The 26,395-nt window shown below is 40.0% G+C and overlaps 1 protein-coding gene across 1 annotated transcript; it reads right to left on the bottom strand.

The window, feature by feature from the left end:
* Positions 1–10,069: 10,069 nt before the first annotated feature.
* Positions 10,070–24,663, bottom strand: LOC311287517 (solute carrier family 12 member 3-like). The gene is made up of 26 exons (XM_084404406.1): positions 24,283–24,663; positions 24,081–24,170; positions 22,846–22,921; positions 22,626–22,721; positions 22,230–22,369; positions 19,891–20,001; positions 19,690–19,801; positions 18,916–19,046; positions 18,740–18,824; positions 18,456–18,616; positions 18,239–18,346; positions 18,029–18,152; positions 17,840–17,941; positions 17,107–17,262; positions 16,861–16,960; positions 16,672–16,783; positions 15,283–15,417; positions 15,096–15,202; positions 14,920–15,002; positions 14,733–14,819; positions 13,158–13,256; positions 12,841–12,952; positions 12,662–12,748; positions 11,351–11,483; positions 11,201–11,268; positions 10,070–10,957 (listed from the first exon to the last, which is right to left on the bottom strand). The coding sequence occupies exons 1-26, from the start codon at positions 24,526–24,528 to the stop codon at positions 10,819–10,821; spliced, it is 3,000 nt and encodes a 999-aa protein (XP_084260532.1). The 5' UTR covers positions 24,529–24,663; the 3' UTR covers positions 10,070–10,818.
* Positions 24,664–26,395: the final 1,732 nt, after the last annotated feature.

Below are 26,395 nucleotides of genomic sequence, written 5' to 3'. Positions count from 1 at the left end.
GGCCCACATGCAGCGTGGAGTGATGGTACTTGGGCGGACCGCTCCTGTTTGCCAGATCTGGGCCACAAGCAGGCCATAGCAATGCCTCATGTCAGCCAAGAGCAAAGAAATAAACCAGAACTGGACCTTATCTGAGCCACAAAATCTGTGTATATTAAATATGGAGTCCTCTCAGCCTTAATAAGCCTGTTAACAAGCAGAATCACTGAAGGAAAGAAGAGAACAAAAAAAGAGACGAGCAGAAACACAAGAACTACAGCTGACTTCAGTCACAGCCTTAGATGAAATCAACTGAATATAAAAGAAGACATTAAATCACTGAAGATCTCAGCAGAGGAGGATTAAACAACTCCACAAACAGCATTACCAGCTTCACTTATTACTAACCAGACTGACTTTATTTCTGTCAGACGTCTACAGAAGTTTTTTATTGAGAATTAACTCTAATGTGAAAATTTCTAATGTTTAAAATTTCCAGGAAGAGTTTGTTAGGATGAACATCAGTGGATTGACAATTTTAGTCACCATAACAGTGATTAGTGTTTCCATTAGTTGGCTCTTAACTCTTATTATACCTTTGGTCTTTTTTTGGCCACTGTGACAGTGTGTTTGTCAAACACATTTGCAGCAGCAAAGAAATCTAAAGTGAAATGAGATCAGGTGATGATGGTTACCTGTTGATGGTTTTATAATCATCATGAAATAATAAGTTTCACTGATGTCTTTGGAATCTAACAGTTGTGTTGATCCATTAATGTTTTCACATCACAAACCCTGTGTTACTGTAGCATGAGATATAGCAATATTATAACAGTCAGTTTAAATCTTTTAACAAACGAGATAAAAAAAATAAGCTTATGCTGACACACACAGATATCAACAATCAGTGTATGAATCTCAACAATGGTGACAATCACAAATATTTAGATAAACAGATCAATTCAGAACATCACTGAAAAGCTACTAATTCACAACAAAAACAACAGCAAAAAATAAAAGCAAATATTTAGAATTAAACAAAATAATAGGACAATTCAGCTGCATAATTTATTCATGTTGCAATGCATGCTGGGAGTTTTGTACTATGCTGGTACCCAGCATGCATTGCAGCAAAGTACTTTTGATTGTCACCATTGTTGAGATTCATACGCTGATTGTTGATGTCTGTGTGTGTCATATTAAACTGACTTTTACGTGCTCATGTTTGTTAAAGTTTTCTAACTGACTATTATAATATTGATAGATCTCATGCTGCAGAAACACAGGGTTTGTGATGTGAAAATATTAATGGATCAACACAATTGTTAGCCCCTTACCTGTCAGGGATCACTGGTGATCCCAGATTATTTTAGTTCAAAATATGTTTGAGCTTATATATCTCAATATTAATAACAGTCTGGTTAATTTTGAGTCTTGAACTATAAACTCTCAAGTGTTGGCTTTCTAAATGTATGTGTGTTATGTTTCTATTCAGAATTACTTATGAGCAGTAACCTTTTTATTTTGGGCATTTCATGTATGCAGCACTTGCCAAAATTGGGGGTGAAGGGGAAGGGGCTTAGATTCCAAAGACATCAGTGAAACGTATTATTTCATGATGATTATAAAACCATCAACAGGAAACCACCATCACCTGATCTCATTTTACTTTGCGTCTTTACTTTACGTCTGCCTTGAACTAGAGCAGTGGTTCTCAAACCTGTCCTAGTTTTCTTTGTTATCAGTTTTCCCACCACTTGTTTGTTTCTATGGTTAGTTTGTTAATATGGTTTGTCACTACTGATTAGTCCTCCACTGTACGTTGTTTTGTTGATTATGATTCCTGTGTATCTTAGCCCTCAGTTTCTCCAGTCCTTTGTCTTGCGTTGATGTTGATATTGTAAGCTAGTCTGTTACTCTGTTCATTAAATCTCCTTTTGCTTTATTTTCTCCTCATCTTCTGGGTTGTATACACACAGCAAGTGACAGAGATAAAAAAGTACGTGGAGCATACAATACCAGTTATGTTTTTATTAGAAAAACAGTTGTAATATATATATATATATATATATATATATATATATATATATATTTTTTTTTTTTAATTAATTATTTTTTTGTAACACTTTATAATAAGTATATAGTAACATAGTACTTACAAATCTTCAACAAACTATTTGTTTATATTTAATTCATGGTTAATATATTGTTGTCTCTACATTGTTAATATGCTTTAAACAAATAGTTATTCATTCATTGTCACTGTAATTAACACAATTATTATTTGTGGCAAGCAGGGCATTGTACTTTGTTTTGCAAAAAATACAGAACTAAACATTTTAAGTACAGACAGGAATAGTTGACCCAGAATTTAAAACAAAAACACAAAAGAATGAGATGATGGTGATGGTGATTGCAACTGAGAAGTTCCGAACTCGTAAAAGTAGTCCATATGATTCGTGTGCTTAATCCTGAGTCTTCTAAATAGGGGATTATCACGCTTCCGGGTTTCATGGGCGGGATTTGTCAACTCTGTGCATATCCACTTCCGGCGCAGTTCAACAATGGCTGAAACGAAGGCTAGATGTCACTGCTCTGTTCCACTTTGTAAATCAAACAAACAGCGCCAACCCTACTTAAGTTTTCATGGATTCCCGACTGAATTGAGTCTAAGGAAGAAGTGGATTAAAGTGGTTCGTCGGGATGAAGGGCCAAACTTTAAAATAAAACAAGGTAGCACGTTTGTTTGTAGCCGGCACTTTAGTGAATCAGACTACTACACTAACGATAGCAGGCTAGCGTTAGCTGACATGGCTAACTTTACCAACCGGGGTCGCATCAAGCGTCTGAAAATCGGGTCTGTGCCCTCCCGTTTCCAGTGGAACAACTGGGGAGAAGGGACTCCAAGAAGGGAGTCCGCTTATAAAAGAGCATCAACTCGCTTAGGCCATGACATTTGCCCAGCCCTTCCTCTGGAGCAGTCCCTTCCATGTGAGGAAGAGGCGATGGAGGAGGTCGCAGCTTCGTCGCAGCTTCTGACTGAACATGATTACGGTTCTGCTCCTAAACCAGGTATGTCCTTGTTTGCCGCCTTGCTTGTGTTCTGAAATGTGGTTTATGAGGACATCTGTGTCCTCATAAACCAAACGGCTTATAAAAAACAAACTAAATGGTGTTTTTTGAAATCCAAAAAGGCCAAAAGTTTTCTCTGATTGGTAGGTTTAGGGGTAAGGTTTGTAGGGTGATAGATTATACAGTTTGTACATTAGAAAAACCATAACGCCTATGGAAAGTCCCCGTAAACCACATATCCAAGTGTGTGTGTGTGTGTGTGTGTGTGTGCGCGTGAGTGTGTACGTACGTTTGAGAGAGATTTTGTGTGAGTGCAAGAGTGAGTTTTGTGTTTATACACCTGCCGTTCCCGCACAGGGTTGTAATTCTTAAATGTGATCTTACAAAGGTAAAGAGAAAATGAAGAGTTCAGATGCAAAAGCCTCTAAGAGCCATCTGAAATTTTCTTCTAGAATGATAATTTTTATCAAGCTTATTTAAGTTCAGTTATTTCACTTAAATGGCGATTCATTTTCATTGCCATTTAAGTGAAAATTACTGAACTTAAATATACGAGCTTCATAAAAATTATTATTCTAGAAGAACATTTCAGATGGCACTTAGAGGCTTTTGCATCTGAACTCTTCAAATATTAACCATATATGCAGTTTATATTGCTTGTAATTGGGATGAAGTAAACATTTGTTGAGTATTTTAACGTTTATTTTTGTGTTGATTTTTGTAATTAATAAATTATTTTTTTCTCTCATCTCATACAGGTGCACTGGATGCTGCTGCTGCACGCATACAGCAATTGGAAGACGAAGTCAAGGAGCTGACAACAGAGCTGTCACAGCTGAAAGTGAGTTAAGTGCTTTTTCACCGATTTTGTGTCTCAGACAAGGACATCCTTTTTTACACAAGATTCACTTCAAGAGATGTTTTTTGTTACTTCTGGGAGGCTATTCAACCATCTGCCTCCATGGTGGTTTATTGGTCGAAAGCTCAGAAAAAGGGACAAACATTTGAACCGCTTTCTCCCAGTCCAACGCGTAGACTGCAACTGGTTGATGAGTTTTTTCTTTTCTGCTGTCGAGTTGCTGCAGGCCTGCAAGAGAAGGTGCTGGCTGACATGTTTCAGGTCAGTGTGTCCACTGTCTCACGTGTTGTTATAACGTGGGCCAACTACCTTTACCTGCTCCTTGGCTCCCTTCCCATCTGGATGAGTAAACAGCAAGTCAAGAACACCATGCCAAGCAAATTTGTGCAGTACAGTCCAGATGTTCGGGTAATCATCGACTGCACCGAGGTGCGATGCCAGAATCCATCATCCCTCACTCTCCAGTCAGAGGTTTTCTCATCGTACAAAAACACGACGACCTTTAAGGGATTAATTGGGATTGCCCCATGTGGTGCTGTGACTTTTGTGTCAAGTCTCTTCACCGGCTCCATCTCTGACCGAGAGCTGACTGAACGAAGTGGACTGCTCGACTTACTGGAGCCAGGAGATGGCTGCATGGCAGACAAGGGTTTCACCATCGAGAAGCTGCTAGCTGACCGTGGGGCAACGCTGATTATACCACCCTTCAAGATGACAGGTAGGCATGAAAGGAATGAACATTTCAAATTAAAACTGTGACCAAAATGATAATCATTAAGATGTGCAGACAAATGTTTATAAAGGACTGAGGCACTCACTGAAATAATAGAAATTAACTTATTTCATCTCTAACCACAGCGCAGTTCACCAAAGAGGATGCTCTAAAAACACAAGCAATCGCCCGACTTCGAATCCTCGTGGAAAGAGCAATACGCAGAGTCAAGGAATACCGCATCTGGCAACACACTGTTCCTCTAACCTTGTCTGGGACAGTCAACCAGCTGTGGACCGTCTGCTGTGTGATGACCAACTTCCAGGGACCACTTGATTTAAAAGGCTACATCCCTGTTGAATAGTGTTTCCCCCGATCACATGCATTTAACTGTATACTGAAAACATTGTATATAATTGAATGAGATGTATATAATTGAATGAGATGTATATAATTGAATGAGATGTATACAATTGAATGAGATGTATATAATTGAATGAGATGTATATAATTGAATGAGATGTATACAATTTAATGAGATGTATATAATTGAATGAGATGTATACAATTTAATGAGATGTATATAATTGAATGAGATGTATACAATTTAATGAGATGTATATAATTGAATGAGATGTATATAATTGAATGAGATGTATACAATTTAATGAGATGTATATAATTGAATGAGATGTATACAATTTAATGAGATGTATATAATTGAATGAGATGTATACAATTTAATGAGATGTATATAATTGAAAGAGATGTATATAATTGAATGAGATGTATATAATTGAATGAGATGTATATAATTTAATGAGAAGTCATTCCTCTATAATCAATTCTAAATGTCAGTCCGTCCTGAAAGTATTCAAAATAATGTAAATAATGTACTCAGAAAAAGGGAATTAATAAAATCAATTCAGTTCCTTTATTCATTGTTCATTTCACTTTCTGCTGAAGATACACATTCATATACGTACCAAAGAAGTACAGGTCCACCTTCTTTTTCATCTCTTTTATCATTTCATCATCCCTCCAGACTCTTTCAACGGTGAAGTCTCCCTCAGTGTCTGTTATAAAATCACACCAACTCAATCCAGTAACTGCCAATTGACCTTGAACCTGCCAGTGGTATTTATGATTCTGCTTCAGTTTTGCCTGACCATTCACCATTTTCACATGTCCTGCCTCAGAAATGCTAGAGATGTCTGGGCATTTAACTTCAGCAAGCCCAAAACAGGGAACAGCACTAGGGTCATATACCCTTGCATCGGGGCTAGCCCCGAGGTGAGGAGCATCAGGATGGATGACAAATCCACAGCGTGAGACATTTACATTGAAATGTTTTGAATATTGTTCCAGCACCTGTGGCTCCCGTTCAAGGCCCCTCTTCATGGCGGGAGTTTGGCCTACTCCCTTAAGTATCCGCCCTGCCAGGGTCTGGCCAGAAGATGGCCCTTTCACATGGCTAACCTCATAGAACCTACTAGCTGTCACTCTAGGCTTGCGTAAAGCTTGCCATAATGGGCACTCAGACTGCTCACGTGTCTGCTCCTCTCTCTCAGCTGCCATCTCGTGTGTCACAGTTAAGATGTCAAAATGGAGAAACTGTTGGGAGTTTGGGTCAAAGTTTGGAAAAGCAGTGGGAAATGTTGACCCCTCTAAAGGCAGTTTAGGGAATGTTGGTGCATCTGGGTGTTCGACATAATTTCCGCGTTTGACCACAGGAGGACACTGGTAGGACAGGGGTGAACCTCGCGGCACAGGTCCGAACCTGGAGTCGACCATGGAGAGTTGAGACAAGCCATGCAGCACTGAGGATATTAGTGGTTGCGGCCTGAAGTTTTTCAGTCCTTTCCCAAGAGACAAGACTTGCGGGTCAGGGAGGGATCCTGAAACGTAAAATTAAAAACAGTAAGAGTTAAATTATCCACACATCTCTTGCAGCTTGTTTTGGTTTTCAATTCTGATGTCAAGAGTCTTTCTGGAGATTTGCTCACTGCAGTGTTATATTTGCTACATAATCTATGTGTATAAAAGTGGCAAGATACAATTATGTATTATACGGCAGCCAACAGTATGATATTAGTTACAGTAGTAACATTACCTGTGTATGCTTGATAGAGTGTTGATTTGCATACACTCCTGGCGGATGGCTTTGGTCTCCTAACAACCAAGTCCTGAACCGACTCTGCATGGATCCCCTGGGAATGATATTAACAAGTAGCCATGATTGTAATAGTATCTTGCTTGACAGTATCTTGCCCCACGCGCTGCACCGCACTGAATAGACTTCCAGTCTATTTTTCAGCCGTGGCGTGAGCTGCCACGCGCACCACGCTTCGCTCCGTGAACAGTGTGTCCCAGGTGTAACGTTTGGGACACACTGCTCGTGGAGCGAAGGGTGGCACGCGGGGCAGCTCACGCCACGGCTGAAAAATAGACTGGAAGTCTATTCAATGCGGTGCAGCTCCACGCGGCTACAATCTTACCTTTGTCCTTGGTCGATGCCATGTTTGCAGAGAGCCTGTGCAGGCCACAGGTGGTGGTACAGCTCTCACCTGCAAAACAAGAGATAGAACAGCAAACCGGGATTGAGGATGTGCTTGTTAACAGTCAAAGGTAGACCTCTAGAACCAGTGTCACTCCAATCAACCTGCCCATGTAAACATCATCCCAGACCACAGCTTTTACCTGCAACATGCTGTAATGGGCACTCTGGAACAACAAGGCCACTAGATGGTTGCACAGAACCTTGCCTGCTGTACAGCTGCATGAGGTTTCTTGAAGTTCGGCTGCATCAGCTTGGAAAACAATCTACATTAAAGACACAACACTAATAATTTTAGTTGATAAAGTTAAACTAAAATGAAAATCTTGCTGCAAATGATATAGAAATGTAAGGAAGAGCATTTCAATTAACCAAAAATCCTAGGAAAACTGCAACCGCAGTAGAGTAGTTAACCCCTTACACCATTAACATGTTGGATTCAACAAACAGGATATTAAAGAATTTAAATGCAAAGTTACATTATCATGATATTGATATTTTGCATACCGTACGTATGTCACAAAGGTATAGCAATTTATTGCACATGGCTGTTGACTGACTTAATGTAAACAGGTAACAGTGTAAGGGGTTAAACTTCTTGCCATTATGCCTTAGCTTCCTAAAAAAACCTTCAAATAATGGGGCTGTTCTCGCTTCCTCATCGACCTGTAACACCTAGACCTGACAACCACCGCCCTGCCAATGATGTTGGACACTGGTAGACAAAACTATAATTAATGCATATACTGTGGATTGTTCTTTGTAGCAAAAGGGACACTCGTATGTTGATGTTAGCTAGCTGACACAGACAGATATAGAGGATAACGTTCTTCCTATCAGAATACAAATGAAATGGTTGAATAGTACGGAGCCCGGGAAGTCACCTGTCAGAGAAAAAAAAATCCGTGGCGACGGTCTTAAAATCTGTCCGCTCAGTTTATAAACCGTACTCACGAATTATCAAACTGTTCCCTTGGTTTAACAAATCGTGCCCACGGATTAATAAACCGAACCCACGAGTTTATAATCCGCGCTCTCAGGTTTTGTAAACCGTGCCTTCAGTTTTTGCAATCTGTACGTTACCCACAAATTCATAAACCGTGCCCACGCTTTCGCAATCCGTTCCCACGGGTTTGTAAACTGTACTCACGGATTTGTGGCTCGCCCTCATTTTAGAAGAACTCCAGGAGGTATACGTTGTTAACGAATCTTATTGTATATTGTTTTATTGTGTATTAATCGGAATACATAAAATTGTCTTATCTGCGTCTGCATTCCTAAAGTGATTCTCAATTGTAGCGGGGACTTCCCGGACTCCGTAGTATTGACTCAGCCTGTGAATAATCTTACTTTAGTTGGGTTTAACGTAGGTTAAACACCTTATAACCATACGAACATCTGAGCTGACGCCAAACTGACGTTAGCATAAGCTAACCTACCTAGCTAATGTAATGTTATGTTAGCTAGCTAGTAGCCACTCACCTTCGTAGTCGTAGATGAAGTTCTCGAAAAAGAAACTGTATCCCTTGTCCACTTTGGAGCGGGCTGTGATGGAGTGTTGTTCAGTTAGTCGATGTACGTCAGAAAAAGTTATTTTGGGTAAATTTACCAGGGATGCAGTATACGTAAACTTAGGGTCGTCCATTGTGGGTTCGCCAGAGTGATGAGTGATTCACCGGAAGTGGCAGTGCACAAAGATCACCGAATGCGGAAGTACTACGTATCAGCGTGATAATGGCCTATTCTTTCGATTGTTTATGTGAAGAATATAGCCTAATTTAAGGCGCATTCGTGTCCTCCCTCATTTGAATCCGGCGCGCTCCTGAGACCGTTGGTTTGTTTACATAAGCGCGCACAATGAGCGCCATTTAGAAGAAACTACAGAATTGTTGCGAGCCTGTCGTCAGTGCGATATATTTGAGTGTTGAAAGTGAAGAAGATTTGAAAACTTGGTAAGTCTCACTTACCCTCATTACAATACGTCTGTAGAGGGCGACACACACTTTGACAACCATTTAGATCGCATTTAGCCTTGCTAGTGTGGAATATTACATTTTTGACAGGATTGAACGAGGCTGTGAGGGATAGAAATCAAGTGTGTTCATTAAAGACATGCTTATTGTTCAGATGACAAAACATTATTTTATTTTATTTTTTAAAAACATTTTTAGCAGACAATAGCTTCCTAAAACATTAAAAAAAGTTCTGGAAATTAAGTTATCATAATCTAGGACGTTTATACAGTGCATGCCATTGTAAGGACTGTCTACTGTATCTCTCGTGGCCATTGGAAGTTAATGGGCATTGAGGCAACAGGTCAGCTGCCTACTTTTTCGTACACAGCCAGGTGTGCTTCTCAGAATATTAATCCATCTAAAACAAATAAGCTCCATTTATTTCAGCAGTGGGAAATAAGATCATTCAGGATTCGTAAAGGGTTGACCAAGCTAGAAAACTTAGTTTTAAAAGAGATCAGTAATGTCTCAAACTATTTTATGGTTTGTCTAGACACCAAAGTCTGCATTCAAAAGTCATCTCAAAATGTCTCAAATGATCTGAGCTTTTAACACACTTACACCAGATTTTAAAAATCGAATTACTTAAAATCATAAGGATCATCAGAATCATTAAACATTTCAAATCATCAAAATAATCATAAAGAACAAGAGTGTGGCCGATTGAGATCACAGAAACTGAGCCATGCCGGAAGAGGCTGCTGGTCAATATGTAATCTATGTACAAAGCACAATCTGATAATATTGGAGCCTCATAAATCATTTACGTTTAAAATTTAAGAATCATAATTTGAGGTTAAACAAACATACTTGCTAATTATTAATAAACCTGAGTGTGTGTTTTAGGTTAGCAGCCCCAAAAGTCACACTTCAAAATGTGTGCAAGTCATTTTATTAAATGCAAAACATCAAGCTCACTTTTCTTCATCATCTTTTAAATTCTTTTCAGTGCCTTTGAATCAACTGGTGTTTTACATTTGCGTTTATGCATTTGCCAGGCACTTTTATCCTAAGAAAATAATATACTCATCTGTTAAATATATGTTGTGATCGAGATCTTACAGCATTAATGTATTTTAAAAGTTTATTTTTTTAACTTGGTGTAATGAGACAATCAATGAAAACTGAGATGTCTGCCATTGTATGAAATTATATTTTTCACATTGAAGAGCACATCAAGAACATATTTGTAATTGTGCATATTTGTAACAACAACCTAATAATTTACCATTCATATACAGTCAAAATGTAACATTTTTATAACATTATTATTGAGTCTTTATTATTATGGCATGAAACTCTTATATTCTACTTTGAAATGAAAGTCCTGAGATAAATGACTTCCCTCCACCAACATAACTCCATTGCATTTATATTTTATATATTTTATATTTATTTATATTATTTGTAGTCGACTCTGTCTGACCTGACATCCTTGAAGATAATACAGACTATGACCATGTGATATACATATACATATACATATTGAGGATTAAGCAGCTGATTTCAGTTCACCAGGTCTGATTCACAGCAAGTTTAACATCTTCACATGACTGAAACTGACAGCAGCTTCACCTGCAGGAATTATTGTGTTTAATGATGAACTCGCATTAATGTGAGTGTTTTACTGGCAGTAGAAGGTCATGACGTTCTCTTGGTTTCCTCGTATGAGCAGGGCGGGACAGTGGATGCCGTAACTCAGCGCTTCCACCCAGGCCATATAGAGAGAACTGGGACAGTTGACATCAGGGACTGGAAGAGAACTGAAACACACACACATTCTGTTTAGAGCTGTTATCAGGCATACATTGACTGGCAACGCTGGTCATATTAGTTAAGCGAGTTAAGAAGCCTCAACTGGTTTTGCTTTCGTTCTCAAAGGCCCCGAATTATGCAAGTATGACCAATTTCTTGTGATGTCACTCATTGGTGAATCACTTTGGATTGATACATGAAAATGACGTATCATATGGGATGGGTAAACTGCTCTAACTAGCAATACTCACATTACAACCAAAGCCGCTGGGATGGAGTTCTTCTTGATGATCTCGTTTAGTCTCACCGACCTCTCCACCTGAAAATAAAAGACAGTCAAATGGAGGGTCTGATGGATTGCACTCGTGTTCAAAACGACCCACACCAGCAAGCACACACACCTTGGGTTTTATGGCTTCCAGGTCTTTGTTGGAAACTTTCCATGGACTCAGTCTCTTGAGCTCCTGTACGTCTCCTCCAGCCTGTTCTTCACTCAGCATGAAGGGGGCGATGTTTTCCTCATACCGCTGCCAACTACAGGAACAGAGAGGAAGAAGAATTTTTACATACTGTGCATTATTACAGCTCCTCTATTCCCAGTATGTCTGAAACACGCTGATTTCTTCAAATTGATTCCTCTAATTGGCCACCTGACCCATTAGGTTGTGATTGGACAAACACCTCAAGCGTGCATCAGAAATGTAACAGGCCTCGCTATTATCGCGAGTTTAAGCTTCCAAGGCTTCTATAGCATTTGAAAATGCAAGCAGGACTCGAACAGGCATCTCCGACATGGGAAGTGGGCACGCTAACAAGGACACTAAAGACCACAGCGTCAGTCGCTAATGCACCTCTTGAGATCAGGGGAGTGAGGATTACTCTCACAGCTGTTACTGGCCTACGTTACACTCACCCCCTAAACCTCACTCCCATCCGTGTCACGGCACCATTGTAACCCCTCCGGTCCTACTCACCCCGCTCCAAGTGGGCCTCGAACCAGCGTCTCCAGCATGGGAAGCGGGTGCGCTAACAACAAGGACGCTTAAGACTGCAGTGCCAGTTGCTATTGCACTTCTTGAGATCAGGGGAGTGAGGATTACTCTCACAGCTCTTAATGGCCTCCGTTACACAAGCACGACTTGAGCAGAGCGTTTCACAGTGGCAACTAGTCTAAAGTTTATAGCCGGCATAGTAGTCCCCCTGGTTCAGGAAGCTGTACTCTGTAAAATGCAGTTGTACAGCTCAGGGAGAGCTTTATAAACAAATCTGAAACTCTTATTGACCTCTGGAAGCAAAAACGGTTTTGCTTTCGCATCCAACACACAGCGTCTCCGCGACATGACGACAACACTTCAATTCACAGAAGCCTTGCCTTTTTGCGGACATTATGCTAAAATTTCACATTGTGACGTGGGCTTTTGAGGAAGTGATATCTGGACTTTTATGGCAGGTCTGGATAAGTGTTCTCTGTTAGATAGAATAAATCGCTTTGTGGAAGACTATGAGCTTTGTAGACTAATTTGAAGATTATATACAAACACAACCAGATACATTACACACTACAGGAAAAGGAAAACATTAAAAATAATAATTTGACCATTTACCAAACAGTGCTCAGAAGTGGTAAGTAGGATGTTTCCGATAGCACATTTAGGCAGCATTCCTACAAACCTGCAAGTTTTTGTCCATGTTTATTTGTGAACATTTCTCACTTTTTAGGCAGAGGAGCTTTATCCACGTCTGTTATCACGACAATGTCCTCGATCTCCAGCCGGAATGTCTTCAACAGCATTTTTATGCTGGAATGAGAACAACCGTTTAAAGAACCACTGTTTCTGCATATCAAAACTAGTAACAGATGATGATGATGATGATATAATGATCCACTTACTCTTTACGGTCTTCCTTCATGGTCTCCTGGTCTCCTAAGATAAACACTCTGATTTTGCACTTTTTCCAGCGGTTTCTTCTGGTCAACAAATACGGCACTAAAAGAGTTAGACCTGAAAGAGAGCAACAGCATTCATAATAAGAAAATGGGAGTGGAAACAGATAGTGCTGGAGGTTTATCAGACCCCCTTGAGCTTTACCAAGACCAAAACCATGTTTGTCTACCAACCCAGACTGAACCAGTTTGGAACTTCATTCCATGATTTTTTTTTTTTTTCCACAATGAGTTTATGTATCATTCATGCAGTCGTATCTCACCTCCATCATCAGAGATCCAGTAGATGTCAATAGTCTTCCTTCCCTGTTTCGTCTGAAATACCGACCTGACTTGATCGTTCGAGTCATCGTCAGAAATATCTGGATGGGGAGTCAAAAACCAGGTGAGACATGTGTAAAAAAACATTTACATCACGCCAGCCAAAGCTTGATTGAGAAAAAGTTAGTGCACCCTGTCTACAATGCAGTTTTGCTGATTATAACAGGACTGCTCTGATTGACTGACTGGGTGATGACATCAGGATTTAAATTCAAAATAAATGTAATACATTCTCTGTTAGTTTAGAATGTTTCACATTCCTGTTTCCATGGCGACGCATCAAGCTTGTCATGTGACACTTCACAGTCACAATGACTGATGACTTTTTAGGCAAGTAAATGTAATTTGTGTTTTAAACTGCTTAATCGTGAATATTTTTAGTTGATTGGCAAGCTATGATGGACGATGAGCTCTGCCATGTTTCTTTGCGATGTGGCGCAGTTAGAGAGTCTGACTCAGTCGGATTTACATGTAAATACATCCACTTTTCCTTAAATTTCTGATGTCCCCAGAGTGCGTATGTGAAGTTTTAGCTCAAAATACCCCACAGATATTTTTATATAGCATGTTAAAGTTGTCACTTTTTGAGGGTGAGCAAAAACGCACTGTTTTTGTGTCTGTTCCTTTAAATGCAAATGAGCTGCTGCTCCCGGCACAGGGGGCGGAGCTTCGGCAGCTTGTGCCCTTTTACCTCACACTGACATGCACTGAAAATTTTAAAAACTTTTAGCCTTTTATGTTCAAACCGGAATCAGATGATGTCAACGGAGTCAATGATGGAGAGACTCAAGAAGAAGTGACAACATGTAGAATGCAACAGGACATTTCTGAATGGTTAGTTGATAAATGTATGTAGCTGATGTATAGTTATCTTCTAGTCATTGATTAGCACATTCTTTCATGACATCTATAAATCGTGTTCCGGGGGCGGGGTTTATGTAAATGTTAGGGTTGGTGATGTCACTAACCCGGGAGGAAGCTTGTGTAGTCCCTACCAGCCGTTTGTTGTAGTTCTTAAAAAGCAATTTCTTTAAAAGCAAATATCTCCCTTTGCTTTGAACTTTTAGCATTGTAACTTTGCAGATGTTGTTTATGCTCAAACAGCAACATTACACACTAACTAAAGTTAGAAAAGTGAAATCATAATCAACCACCCCTTTAAAAGCATAACAGTGAGCTGAGAGAAGGATACAGTAAACCTTATAATGGCATTTGGTATGTCTAAAACATGCAGTCAGATTGTATTTGAATGGTTATTTTCTTGCTTCCATTGGCATCAGTGTGAATTTTGACAAACTATCAATATTTTTCTACTACATCTGTGTGTTTAATTGTCTGAACATAAAGTAATTCATTAGAGTGGAACTGTTCTGATTAGTCGATTGGGTGATGACATCAGGATTTCACTGCTTGCAGTGCAGACGGTTGATTGTAACGTTCTAGTTTGTCACAACATTTCACCAGCAGTGCCAATTGGGTAAAAGTGCACCAAAAAAGACTTCAAGTGTGTTTGTCACCTGAATTTCGGTCTGTCTCATCTTTTTCGGATTGCGGGACTTCGTCTGCATCGAATGCCGGATTATCAATTGCAGATGATCTGCCTGCTGCTCAAAATAGACCCACGTCAGACTTTGTTTTATGATTCAAACTGCAGCACCAATGCATTTTTAAGTCATTATACTGTATAAAACACACAGTACAGACCTGAACTCTGCAAAGCATCCATAACGTCCAATCCATCCATCATTCTCAGAATTGCAAGGCCGTAACTGGAGTCAAACGCTTCGCTAAACAAAAAAACATGAAACAAAAGTCAATATACAAAGAACTGAATGACAAATAAACTGATATTTGTGAACAAAAGCAGCATCTGAACTCACCTGATGGTGTTGACGTAGTCCTGTAAGCTCTCAGGTTTACATTCCTTCCAGTTCGTCTTGTATCCCATAACGAGGGTGTTCGGCTTCAGTTTACCAAGACCTGAAGCCTAGAAAGATGATTGAGTCTTTGAGAAGGATTTAATGAGGAGAAGAAAAAGGTGTTAGGACAGATTAGCGATGGTCTTACCTGCATGAGATTGTACGCGCCCTCTTTCAGACTGTCGGCACTGAAGGACGTGTAGAAAGAACGAACCTTCCTCTGATTCAGCCAGTCCACCAGCATATCGGTACTGTGCTGCGGAAAACTGGACTTCTCGTCCTCCTGAAAGCATGAGAGCGCAATAAACCCATGACACCTTCACATCATGAGTGCACACTGAATAAGCTGTTTGGTGAAATCAAGGTGATCTGATTGTGCCAATCAGGTTTTTTGTAATAAAAACGCTATATAGGGATGCACCGATTTCGGTATCGGGCCAATACTGTGCTTGTGTACTCATGCTCGTACTCATTACAATGCTACGATACCAACAACCAATACTATACAATGCTTGTGACAAAGAAACAGACAACAGAGCAAACAGAGAGCAGAAGGGGAGGAGGAGCATATTACTAACGTTAACCGACAGTAAAGAGAGAGAGAGAGAGAGAGAGAGAGAGAGAGCGCACTTGATTGCTCTTGATTGCTGATTGTTCACGCAGCACATGTGTCATTTGAATAAATAAAACAATCGTATTTGAGCAAGTAAAAACATTAACTTTTACATGATTTACTTATAAATAGTGGTTCCATACATTACAACAGGAATGCACTTCAGTAATCACATGTTTTCAAGAACTTTTCTATGCACAACATCCAAAGCGAGCGGCCAGAAAGCTGCCTCTCAGAAATGCGCGAATAGCCCATTAGATCTTCTCTTTCATTTCTTAATAAGCTTGAACGGACAAATTCAAACAAAATGATGTCCAAATGCCTGTATAGGCAAGTATCCTTGCGATACAGTCGGTTATGTCTTAAGGGAACGTGAACAGTTGAAAATAAAACATGCGAGTAACAGTATGTTGGATACGTGCAGCTCTTAAAGTGACAGCAGCCTAATAAACCCATTGCTGTCTTTGTCCTCAATGTTTAATTTGACAAAAAAAAAAAAAAAAAAATCACTCTCTGCTCTTGAGTGGTTGAGCCCTGCTGGAGCAGCTCTAAATATTCACTGTGCTATTAAATTAACGATACAATCAATGGAGGGTGAATCGCTATTGCTAATGTGCATCCTAAAGTTATATACCATCGCTATAAACATTAATAATCTCACTGATCCCAAACTTTACAATGGTAGTGCATATATTTAAGTTGTCAAAATAAAATGCTGCTTGTGTTTGCATTCTGTTTAACTTTCATAACGTGATGCATTTCTGAGTGACGTTGGACAGAATTGTAATGGGCATGCATTTATGAATCGAACCGGGATCTTTTATTAATAAAGTAAATAGCTTCAACCCATTTGCATGATATTTCATATCATAGACTTATCGATGTTAGATTGTGCATCAAAAATGGCCCAGCTCTAGTTCTTACCATGATAATGTTCCCACAGATCATAAGGCTGATGCTTTTGGTGAAAGTGCCCACAAAGTCCACCAGAGCAGGACGGGCGTTCGGAGGGCCGGTCAGAACGAGACACTGAGGCCTAAGAGAGAGCTTATCATGAGCGGCTGGTGTATCGTGATCAGATCAGATTGGTTATATTTACTTTTACAGTCTCACCTGTAGTTTTTGACATGATCACTCACACCAGTCAGAGACATCGAGAAGGACAAAGCCATATTGTAGATACTGGCCTGATAAGACGTGCCCCAGTTAATCTCTGGACACACAATCAGACAACAGTCAATGAGTTCAAATAATTGAACATAAATGATATTTTGATGATCATAAATGGAAAATGTAAGTCATAATCTGCAACATATTGGGTCATTGAAAGCAAACCAGACAAACAATAAGGTTACTCACGAGGCTTTGTATAGGAAACATAACCTATGAGGAAGATGACGACAATGAACGTGACAAGAGCGGCCCACCATGTGAACAGAAACATGAGGACAAAAGACAAGCAAGCACCAAACAGAGACGCCCATGGATTGAAGAAACGGTACTGCGGCCGCCAGCCTGCGAGAGACGGATGACAAACACAAATATTAGGTCAGAACAGCTGTTCTCAAAAAGGGCTTCAGAATGACTTAAAATATAGCAATTAAGATATTTCTTATTTTACTGTATTTCACTCCACAACAACTGTTGGTTTTCTTTTTCTTTGAAGAAACAGAATTCCAAGTATTATACCAGGATATTTGAGGAAGTGTCATTTTAAAAGTGTGATTTCTAGACCAGGAAAAGTCCTGCACAAAATGTTATGGGCATTTTATAATAACACTATACTACAAACCAAATTAAATGGAAGCAAATTTTAAACCTTATGTTTAATCTCCCACAGAGCAACAACTAAATTTTAGCTTTTACATCCATTTATTAGTAATACAATTATAATGAATAAAACATTTTGTTAAATAGTAAAACAAGCTGTAAAAGTCCCTTCGAGTTCAATAGATGATGAAAAGTTGGAAGGACCCATTCATATATATATATATATATATATATATATATATATATATATATATATATATGTATAGAGTACATTATTGTTTATCTGTTCACAATGCAAAACTGATGATGATGATGATCTCACCAGGTGATCTGGTGACCGTCGCATGGAAGCAGCTGAAGTTAATGAGGCCGTAAGAGCAGAGGAAGAAGTTGGAGATCAGAGGAGCGATTGTGTTCAGATTACCTGAAAATATCAACATGACACCAAATGTTAAAGCGTCCGCAGAGAGAAACACCTCAGTAACTGATCTGGAGGAGATCCAGGACTCACCAATGAGGATGAAAGCCATAGCGATGAGAAACGCGAGACAGTATGCACGTAGAGGCTCGTTGTTTTTCCCATAACCTTTCCCGAAAAAGCCGATGTAGGGGTAGATATTATCCTTACACAAACACTGTATGAAAACACACATACTAAAATGTTACAGTCAACTGCAGGATATACAGTACAACATTAAATCAAAACCGTCACATCATCAACCTGGAAAATTTTAGGTGCAGACACCAAGAAACCCAGCGCTGATGACAAGGTGGCGGCAAAGACACCAATGGTGATCAAAATGCCAGATCCTGAAACAGTGGTAAGAACCTGAAAAAAACAAAACAAAACAAAAAACATTAAGAGCTATTAGTAAGTCTATCCATCCATTCAACAACAAAATAATGAAAACTATAACCATATAGGCCAATGCGCTCACACGGAAGTTGTTTGCCAGTCCAGAGCTGCATGTGATGTTCTGTTCACACCGGTCAAAGTTCCAGCCAAATTTACAGCCCAGACCGTTGCAGTTAATCGAATAATTTGATAGCGCTAAACTATCAGTCTCATTGCCAGAAGCGTCTCTTACAACAGTTGCAGCTGAGGAGGAAGAGAGGAGGTGATTCAGTGAGGAGAACGGATCACCAATAAGACGCACATTTCAATTAATTTCATAAGAGTTTATGATACAAAAAGGTGTGACGGAAAATGGTCTAATCTCACCACATGTGATTGAGATCAATAAATAGCTCAAGGTGGTCCACAGTATGGCCAGCAGTGTCCCTTTAGGAATCCCACCCGTTGGATCCTGGAAAACCACAGACACAAATTTCTGTAGTGTTTTAGGGCATGGTGACTTTCCTACGTTACGCGCTCTGCCTGAAAAATTGCAATATTACCTTGAGATCTCCACAGATGTTGACGCCAGAAAGAATTCCAGTAGCAGCTGGGAAAAAGATGGCGAACATCCTAAAGAAATTTCCATCTGCACCTCGGAAGGCAGGCAGTAGGTTGGACATGAAAATATCATCTGGAAGAAGAAAACTGGGATTAGGTTTGGTTGTTCCAACACAAACCAACATCAAGTTGAATGTTCATAATTTGACAAAGTTATTTCACGGTTTAGGTCAAAAAAAAAAAAAAAAAAAAAAAAGCTGCATGATTATTGCATGATGTCATGTGTATCAGACGTAGGCGAGTGTGAGCTGTGTGTATAAACCTCACTCCCCTAATCTCAAGGGGCGATCTAGCGACTGACACTAAAGACTGCAGTCTTTAGCCTCCTTGTTAGAGAGCCCACCTCCCATGCGGACCTTTACGTCCCGCTTTGAGCTGGCGGTGAAAACTGGAGGGGCTACAGTGGTGCCGTGACCCAAATGGGAGTTAGGTTTAGGGGGTGAGGGCAACAAAAGGAGGCTAGTGTGAGCAGTGCGTGTAAACCTCACTCCCCTAATCTCAAGGGGGATCCTAATATTCGGGGAGTGCGAACTGAAGGGGCTACACATGCATGAATCACATGCTGTGTTAACGTTGCGGTTCTGAGCTTGGTAAACAAGAGCTTGTCATCTACTGTTTATTTGTTTTGTTGCAACAGGTCGAAATAACGACTCCCAAACTTAGAAACAACTAGATGCACTTGAAGGCCACATTCGATCTGAATATTGTTTACTCACATTGGTAGCCGAAAAATCCTGCAGCCTTCTTAACTTCGTCGGGGGGGAGGACCGTCCCAATAAAGTAGCTAATTAAGGAGAGCATGATCGCGATGAAGAACAGGATCTGAGCCTGTGGTGGAGTGAAAACCAAGAAGAACATTTATGTTACAAGAGGCAGTTTTGGGAAATGATCGAAAACAGGGTCAGAGGACAGTATACCTTCGCCTCCCAACTCATGCCAGCGAATGTGATGCAGAGCAGGATGACGACAGTAATTGCACCAATGATCCTCACGTCATTGACATCACTCACCATCTGAGATTTATAGTCCTGAGAATAAAGAAAACAATTGTGGATGAGATTTAAATAAATAAATGTCTTTAAAAAATAAATAAAATGTATGTTATTAATTTGTCTATTTATTAGTTAGTAGCCTGAACCACAATAAAAACAGTCAACAAATGTCTCATGACGTCACAGCGCACATCAGTGAAGGTCATCCGAGTCTATGAGTCTGCTGTAATGGTCACCAGCTGGAGTGCCCTTAAGAGCCACTAGAGGGCACTCCACACCAGACTATTGTCACTCTCACAAACTACATTTCCCAGAACTCACTGCCCGGACTCATCATCACTGATTGCATTCACCTGTATCTCATTACCTTATTAGTTTCAGCCGATTTATTCCATGTTCACTCATTCACTCACGGCGAAGTTTTGTTTTAGTGTCACACTGCAATTCTGAGCATTCTCCTGGTTTTCATGTCTCTTGGTTTTGGGATTTCTTGCCTGTTCCCTGGATTACTCTTTTGCCTCTGACCCCTGCCTGTTTTGTGTGTTTGTTTGTACGGACTGCCTGCCTGTGTTTGACCTTGCCTGTTCTTTGGATTACCTCTTAATAAAAGCTGCATTTGGATTCTCCACCTTCGAGTCTCGGAGCAGTTTGTGACCGAAGACTTCGCCGCCATGAATCCAGCAGCACAGATTATGTGTCTCCGTCAGGGAGATCGACCCATCGAGGAATACGTGAGAGACTTTATCAATCTGGCAAATGTCACTTCTATGGACTCTCTGTGCCTCATGATTTTTTTTAGAGGGGGACTATCAGAGACACTCGGGTCAGCCATGCCACTGCACAATCCCCATTGGACTTTAGGATTTTATTTACTTGGCCCTGCAACTGAGTGGCTCTGTATATGCTGTGGGGATCATGGAGGAGAAACGTGGTTCTCCCACAATAGCCCTCATTCCACAGCCTCGTCCCGTCATGTCTACAGATCCAGAGACTGTTCATGTCACTTCTGCCGAGCCAGTGTCTCCGGACAAGATGGCCGCCGACGAGCCAGTGTCTCCGGACGAGATGGCCGCCGCCATGCCTGAACCTGAGCCTTCAGCAGAGATGGCCGCTGACACGCCTGAACCTGAGCCCTCAGCAGAGATGGCCACCACCACGCCTGAACCTGAGCCCTCAGCAGAGACGGCCGCCGTCACGCTGTCTGTTCCTGTTCCGGTGTCTGTTCCTGTTCCGGTGTCTGTTTCTGAGCTGGGGTCTGTTCCTGCCCATAATCCCATAGCCGCCCCCAAGGACATTTTTTGGGGGGGCAGGAGGTCCTGTGATAGGACCATGTAGGCAGCGTTGTCATGGTCTCCTGAACTGTCTGGTCCGCCCTGCAGCCCTGAACCGCCAGGTCCGCCCTGGTCGCCTGCACTGCCTGCTGACCCCTGCCTGTCAATGATGGACCTGTAGCGCTTATTTTAATCTTTAACGTAAGATCTTTCCTTCGTCAACAACAAACACGTCAACAAATAAAATAGTATTCTACACTGGAAAATTTGCTTATATTAAACACATCGAACTGTAATTAACAAAATGAATAAGACGGATGATTCTCACTTTGTAACACAAATAAATTAAAGATCTTTGAATTTTCTCCTTACTTTAAAACAAATGCTAGTTATAACTATACTAACAAGCACAAATTCACTTCTATTAAACAAAGAAATGCAACTTTTATTACCAAAAGATCTCTTGCGCTTTTGCTTCTGCCATTGTCCTGTCAGTCCTCTCAGGACATTAAAAAACGCTTAACGTGAAAAAGCTTAATGTGCCTTAATGTACTTAGATGTAGATTTCTATAAACACAGAGGGAGAAATATAACAAGCTATCTCTCGCACCCTGAACACAAATGTGCTTTCTTTCGTCATATGGGCTCATCTGCTTTAATGTACATGGCATTGCTTAGTGCGGTGTTTACTGAGTTTGGTCTTTTAATATCACTAATTAAGCCACATTAAGTGTTTTCTTTATAACGGTTTTCGGAGAATGCCTAACGTGTAATTAAATACGCTGAGTTCATATTCTTGACTCATCTGCTTTTCTGTACATAGAATGCTTTTATTACTATGCATTATAGTAAGCAAAGTGAAGCTTGTTTCACGTTAGAGTGTGTTTTAGAATGCCCCGTCATTGCGCATCACTCTTGTCATGTGACTGTGCTTTATTCTATAAAGCTGCTCTCTGAGTTTCCGTCAAGCCCTACAATGTGTGCATGTCTCACTTTCAGAAGATCTTTGACGGTCTCTGCAAACCCCACTGTGTGAAGCGCACAGGCGAGAGCGTTGGCGAAGGCGAAGAGCAATCCGATGGGCGCTCCGAGCTCCGGACCCAGAGAACGAGAGATCATGAAGTACGTGCCACCTGGAGATGAACAAGTCTGTTTTCACTTGCTTTGACAAGTTGGCTTCACTAGTTTAAAAAATACGCCTCACTAAATGTGTTTAAGACAAATAAAAACAATGCATTTCTTGGGCAATTTCACAAATCTCAGGTAAACTTATATTGTTTTAAGTAGCATATATTTATATATTTCCTGGAAAACGAGACAAAGATTCTGATTAAACACATTTGAAATCAAATGTTCCTGTTTTTATGGTAAACAATTCATTTGACTCACCAGACTTGACCTTCCCGTTGGTGGAGATTGCAGACACTGACGTCGCCGTGATTGTTGTGATAACGATAGACATGAAGATAATTACGTAGGTCAGAACTGCAAGCAAAAATGCACAAATGGGTCAAATGACTTTAGATAAGGTCTAGATCTTTCAATTCTCTGAGGGAGGAAACATGAAACTGTTAACAGTCATTCGAGAAGCGCTAAGTGATCAACTCACTGAGTCCGGCTTGAGATGTGATCCATGGCAGCCGCAGGTACATAATGACACCCCAGATGTTCAACATACAGCGAATCTGAAACACAATCACAGCAAACTCATCAGTGGTCTGTGGATGTAAGAATATTTCAACATTATTTAAACTCATGAATGTGAGACAATTACAGATCTGAAAAAGGCTTCAAAGGGTATTTCTTAAGAAAGAATAAGTTTCAAGTACACATTTTCTTTTTAAAGATTTACTTTGATTAAAAAATATTTACAATAAATAAATTAATTACAATTATATACACTTTTATTTGGGAGTATACCTATATACATAGCACCAAACAATCATATTTATTATGTAAATATTTACATTATGTAAATACAAATGTATGCATCGAGAAAAAGCCGCAATAGTCCAGCAAAACATACCGCGCACATAGAAGCAGAACCCCTGTTCGCGCGCGATTGGTCGCTGCTTTAGTCAGAAGTGCGATTGCGAGACTTGTGATTGGCTACGGCTGGAGTCAGCCACATGATTGGCCGCTACTGTAGTCAAGCGAAAGCGTGCAGAACGAAGGTTGACAAATGTGTTCGCGCCACAAACCCACCAAACAAAACTCTTTGTTTCTGCAAGAATCAAGTAGGTGACACATTTTGCTTTCAAAACGGCGAATTAACAGAAGTTTACATCCCTGCTGAACACAATGTCCCAGTTCTCATCACTGTAATGAGAATCAAGAAACATTCAGATGCTTTTAATGATAATGACAATTTGGGTGAAATGTACTGAGAGACTTGAGAATAGACTTATCACTTTATTATTCATTTAATTTGACTATTGGAAGAAATATGACCTGAAATTCTATAGGCTATAGAGGTAAGATAAATTTGGACAGTATCTCAGAACATCAGCTCTTGTGTGAATTTGATAAGAAGTTTTTGAGTTCTCCGAGGGAGACATCTGGCTTTTGACAGCAGGTATCTTCGCAAATATGAGTACAGTTTGTTAATATTTTGCTTTTTGCCTAGATAGGACAGTATGAGGCAAGACTGGAGCCGAGATTTAAACTCGGGTCACCCACAGCTCTCTGATGTTGAGATCTCTCCTTTGTAGAGACAAATTGGGTATTTTTCTCAGGAGAAAAATCGGAGAAGCTGGAGATTTAAACATTAGCTCATCATTTAACGTCTAGGAGAAACTTCTTGAGATGTTAAAGAGATCAAATATATGATTCCTGTTTTCTCACCATGACTCCCAGAATCCATCCAAAGCGAACGAGTTTTACTTTGGGCCGTTCATCATCCTCTGGTGGTGGAGGAAGATCATCAGGATCCGGCTGTTGACAGAAACATACAGAAAATCAACAAATAGACTCAAATATATGTGTTAATAAGTTAAATTAGACAAGAATTTTCATTCAAATAACTGTTTAATTAAAATGTACTTACTGGTTTGCGCAGAACATCCAGTGATGGTCTGGTGCTTTTAATACGTCCAGAGAATGTGTCGTTGGCGTAAAAGTCATATTTTGGCACGGGGTCAAGCGGATTGAAGAACGACATTTTTTTCTTGTCCTGCTCCTTCTCATAATCAACCTCTCCCATATCCACGGTAACACCTTGAGGTGGGACATTGTTGTCCGGGCGGCGCAGACCCGGGATTGAGTTTCTGATCCGATCAATAAATTTGCTCATCGTGGATCCTATTGGACTTTAAACTTTAAGAAGTCGACCTGCTTTAATCCTTGTGGAGATCACAGAAATGTTCCAACACATCCAAGGAAATCACAGCGCCGAGCCGAGTGGAGATGAACTGACCTTTCTCTGCTGTCAGGGAAATGAGTTGCGTTTTCTTTTATACTTTAATAACACACACCCATTATTAGACGTACACAAACATGTTTGAAGAACCATGACTGGCAGTTCTTTGTATTGTGTTCTCTTGCTATCTTTGAAGTCTTCTTCAGAAATATCTACGAACTGGTTTCCCAAGATTTCACATCTGTCAAATGGAGTTTGTCTAGCAACAGTTTCGATGTCTGAACATCACATATCCTTCTCCTAAAGTGAGCATCATGAATGAAACGATTACAAGTTATTATTATTGGTCTGAAATGACTGGACGGGCCTGGAAACTCGCCCCAAACCTGTGATTTTTTCCATGTTTTGAAGCATGTTTAAAGTTTGTCCAGCTGTTATCGGAGAAGCATGTGCAACATCTCAAACCTGCTCACAAAATCTGCTGGAAATTAAGAGACACAAATGAGATCTTTTTAACATACTGACTGTTTCTCCTAACAATTACATGAAATGGAGAGACTTGCTCAGATGTTGCTCTTTCATAGCTCATCTACTTAATCTCAAATAGTTCTCCTGAAATAAATCAGACCCAAATGAGCCACTCATTGTCATCCAGTAAGAAGCAGCTCAGATCATTTGATGTGAAATGTTCGAGTTCATATTTTTTGATGGCAGACTTTGGTATCTTTGCAAACATGAGCACCATCTGAGACACTGTTGAGATCTCATCTGAAACTCTTGAGGTTACTGGGGTCTCTTTCTCAGGAGAAACATCTGACAAGTAGGAAACTTTAAGAAGTCACAAATTGCTTTTTTAATTTCACTGCTGAGATATTAAAGAATTTTTGTTTCCAAATAATAAAAAGCATTCTCCAGTTGCTTCAGACAGATCAGTCTTTACAATTGATTACCCAATAACTATCTGTGTTTACTTTTTTTATGTTATTTTGCCCAAAACACATGCTTGAACATGTTAACTGAGTCATTGCTAAGGTTTCTTCCTCCTAAAACATTGAAGGCACTGTTGTTCAGCTGCTATCTAACCTTTGTAAACCTGCACTGTGAAAAGCACTATATGTAAAAAACGTAATTGAATTTAAACTTTGCATCAATGGAAAATGGGTCATTATGACAACACATAAAACTTAGTAGCGAGATAATGAACATCATGAAAACGTAATGAGAACATTTCCATGATTTTTCCATTTTTATCAAATGGAATTACTGTAAAAGAGCCTTGTTGTTATATGTGAAAGACAATGATTTGAACCGGGAGTACCAGCATATGTGTGTTGTCTGATATCTGCTACTTTTGCCTAGTGTTCCCATTCATTTGTTGTGAGTACTAACATGAAAATGTTTTGTTGATGTGGGTTTTCTTTGGGAACGTGTTCCAGCTTCATGACAAATGTTCCGACTATCTATACTGGGGTATTTGGTAAACACACCCACATGCCCGTCTAACCAATCACATCTTGGTATGCAGGTTGTGTTTACTGGAACCATCATGCTTTTCATGAGGGCAAAATATGGATGGCCAAAGGATATGTAATTTATAGAGTGGACATTAGCCAATCAGTTAGTGTTTCTGTCCATTCCTAGAATTTCGATTTCAAAGAGCAATAAACCTTTTCCACTGTTTATACAAGTTTCATGGAACTGCATGCCATAAAGAAGTTCATAAAAGTTGATTTTATGAACAGTAAAACTTCTTACCGTGGCTTTTTTTGGTCATTTATTGGGCACGTTCCCATTTGGGTGG

The sequence above is a fragment of the Rutilus rutilus genome, assembly GCF_951802725.1.
Source record: "Rutilus rutilus genome assembly, chromosome: 3".
Taxonomy (NCBI): Eukaryota; Metazoa; Chordata; class Actinopteri; order Cypriniformes; family Leuciscidae; genus Rutilus; species Rutilus rutilus.
Note: the sequence above shows the minus strand (reverse complement) of the source record. Positions and strands in the feature narration are given on the sequence as shown.

Coding starts and splice junctions, on each gene's coding strand:
- LOC311287517 (XM_084404406.1), bottom strand. CDS start 24,528: ATGAGCAAATTTATTGATCGGATCAGAAACTCAATCCCGGGTCTGCGC. Junction 16,784..16,860: donor GATCATGTCAAAAACTACAG/GTGAGACTGTAA, acceptor GCTCTCTCTTAG/GCCTCAGTGTCTCGTTCTGA. Junction 11,484..12,661: donor AAAGCTCCTCTGCCTAAAAA/GTGAGAAATGTT, acceptor CTGTTCCTGTAG/TTGGCAGCGGTATGAGGAAA.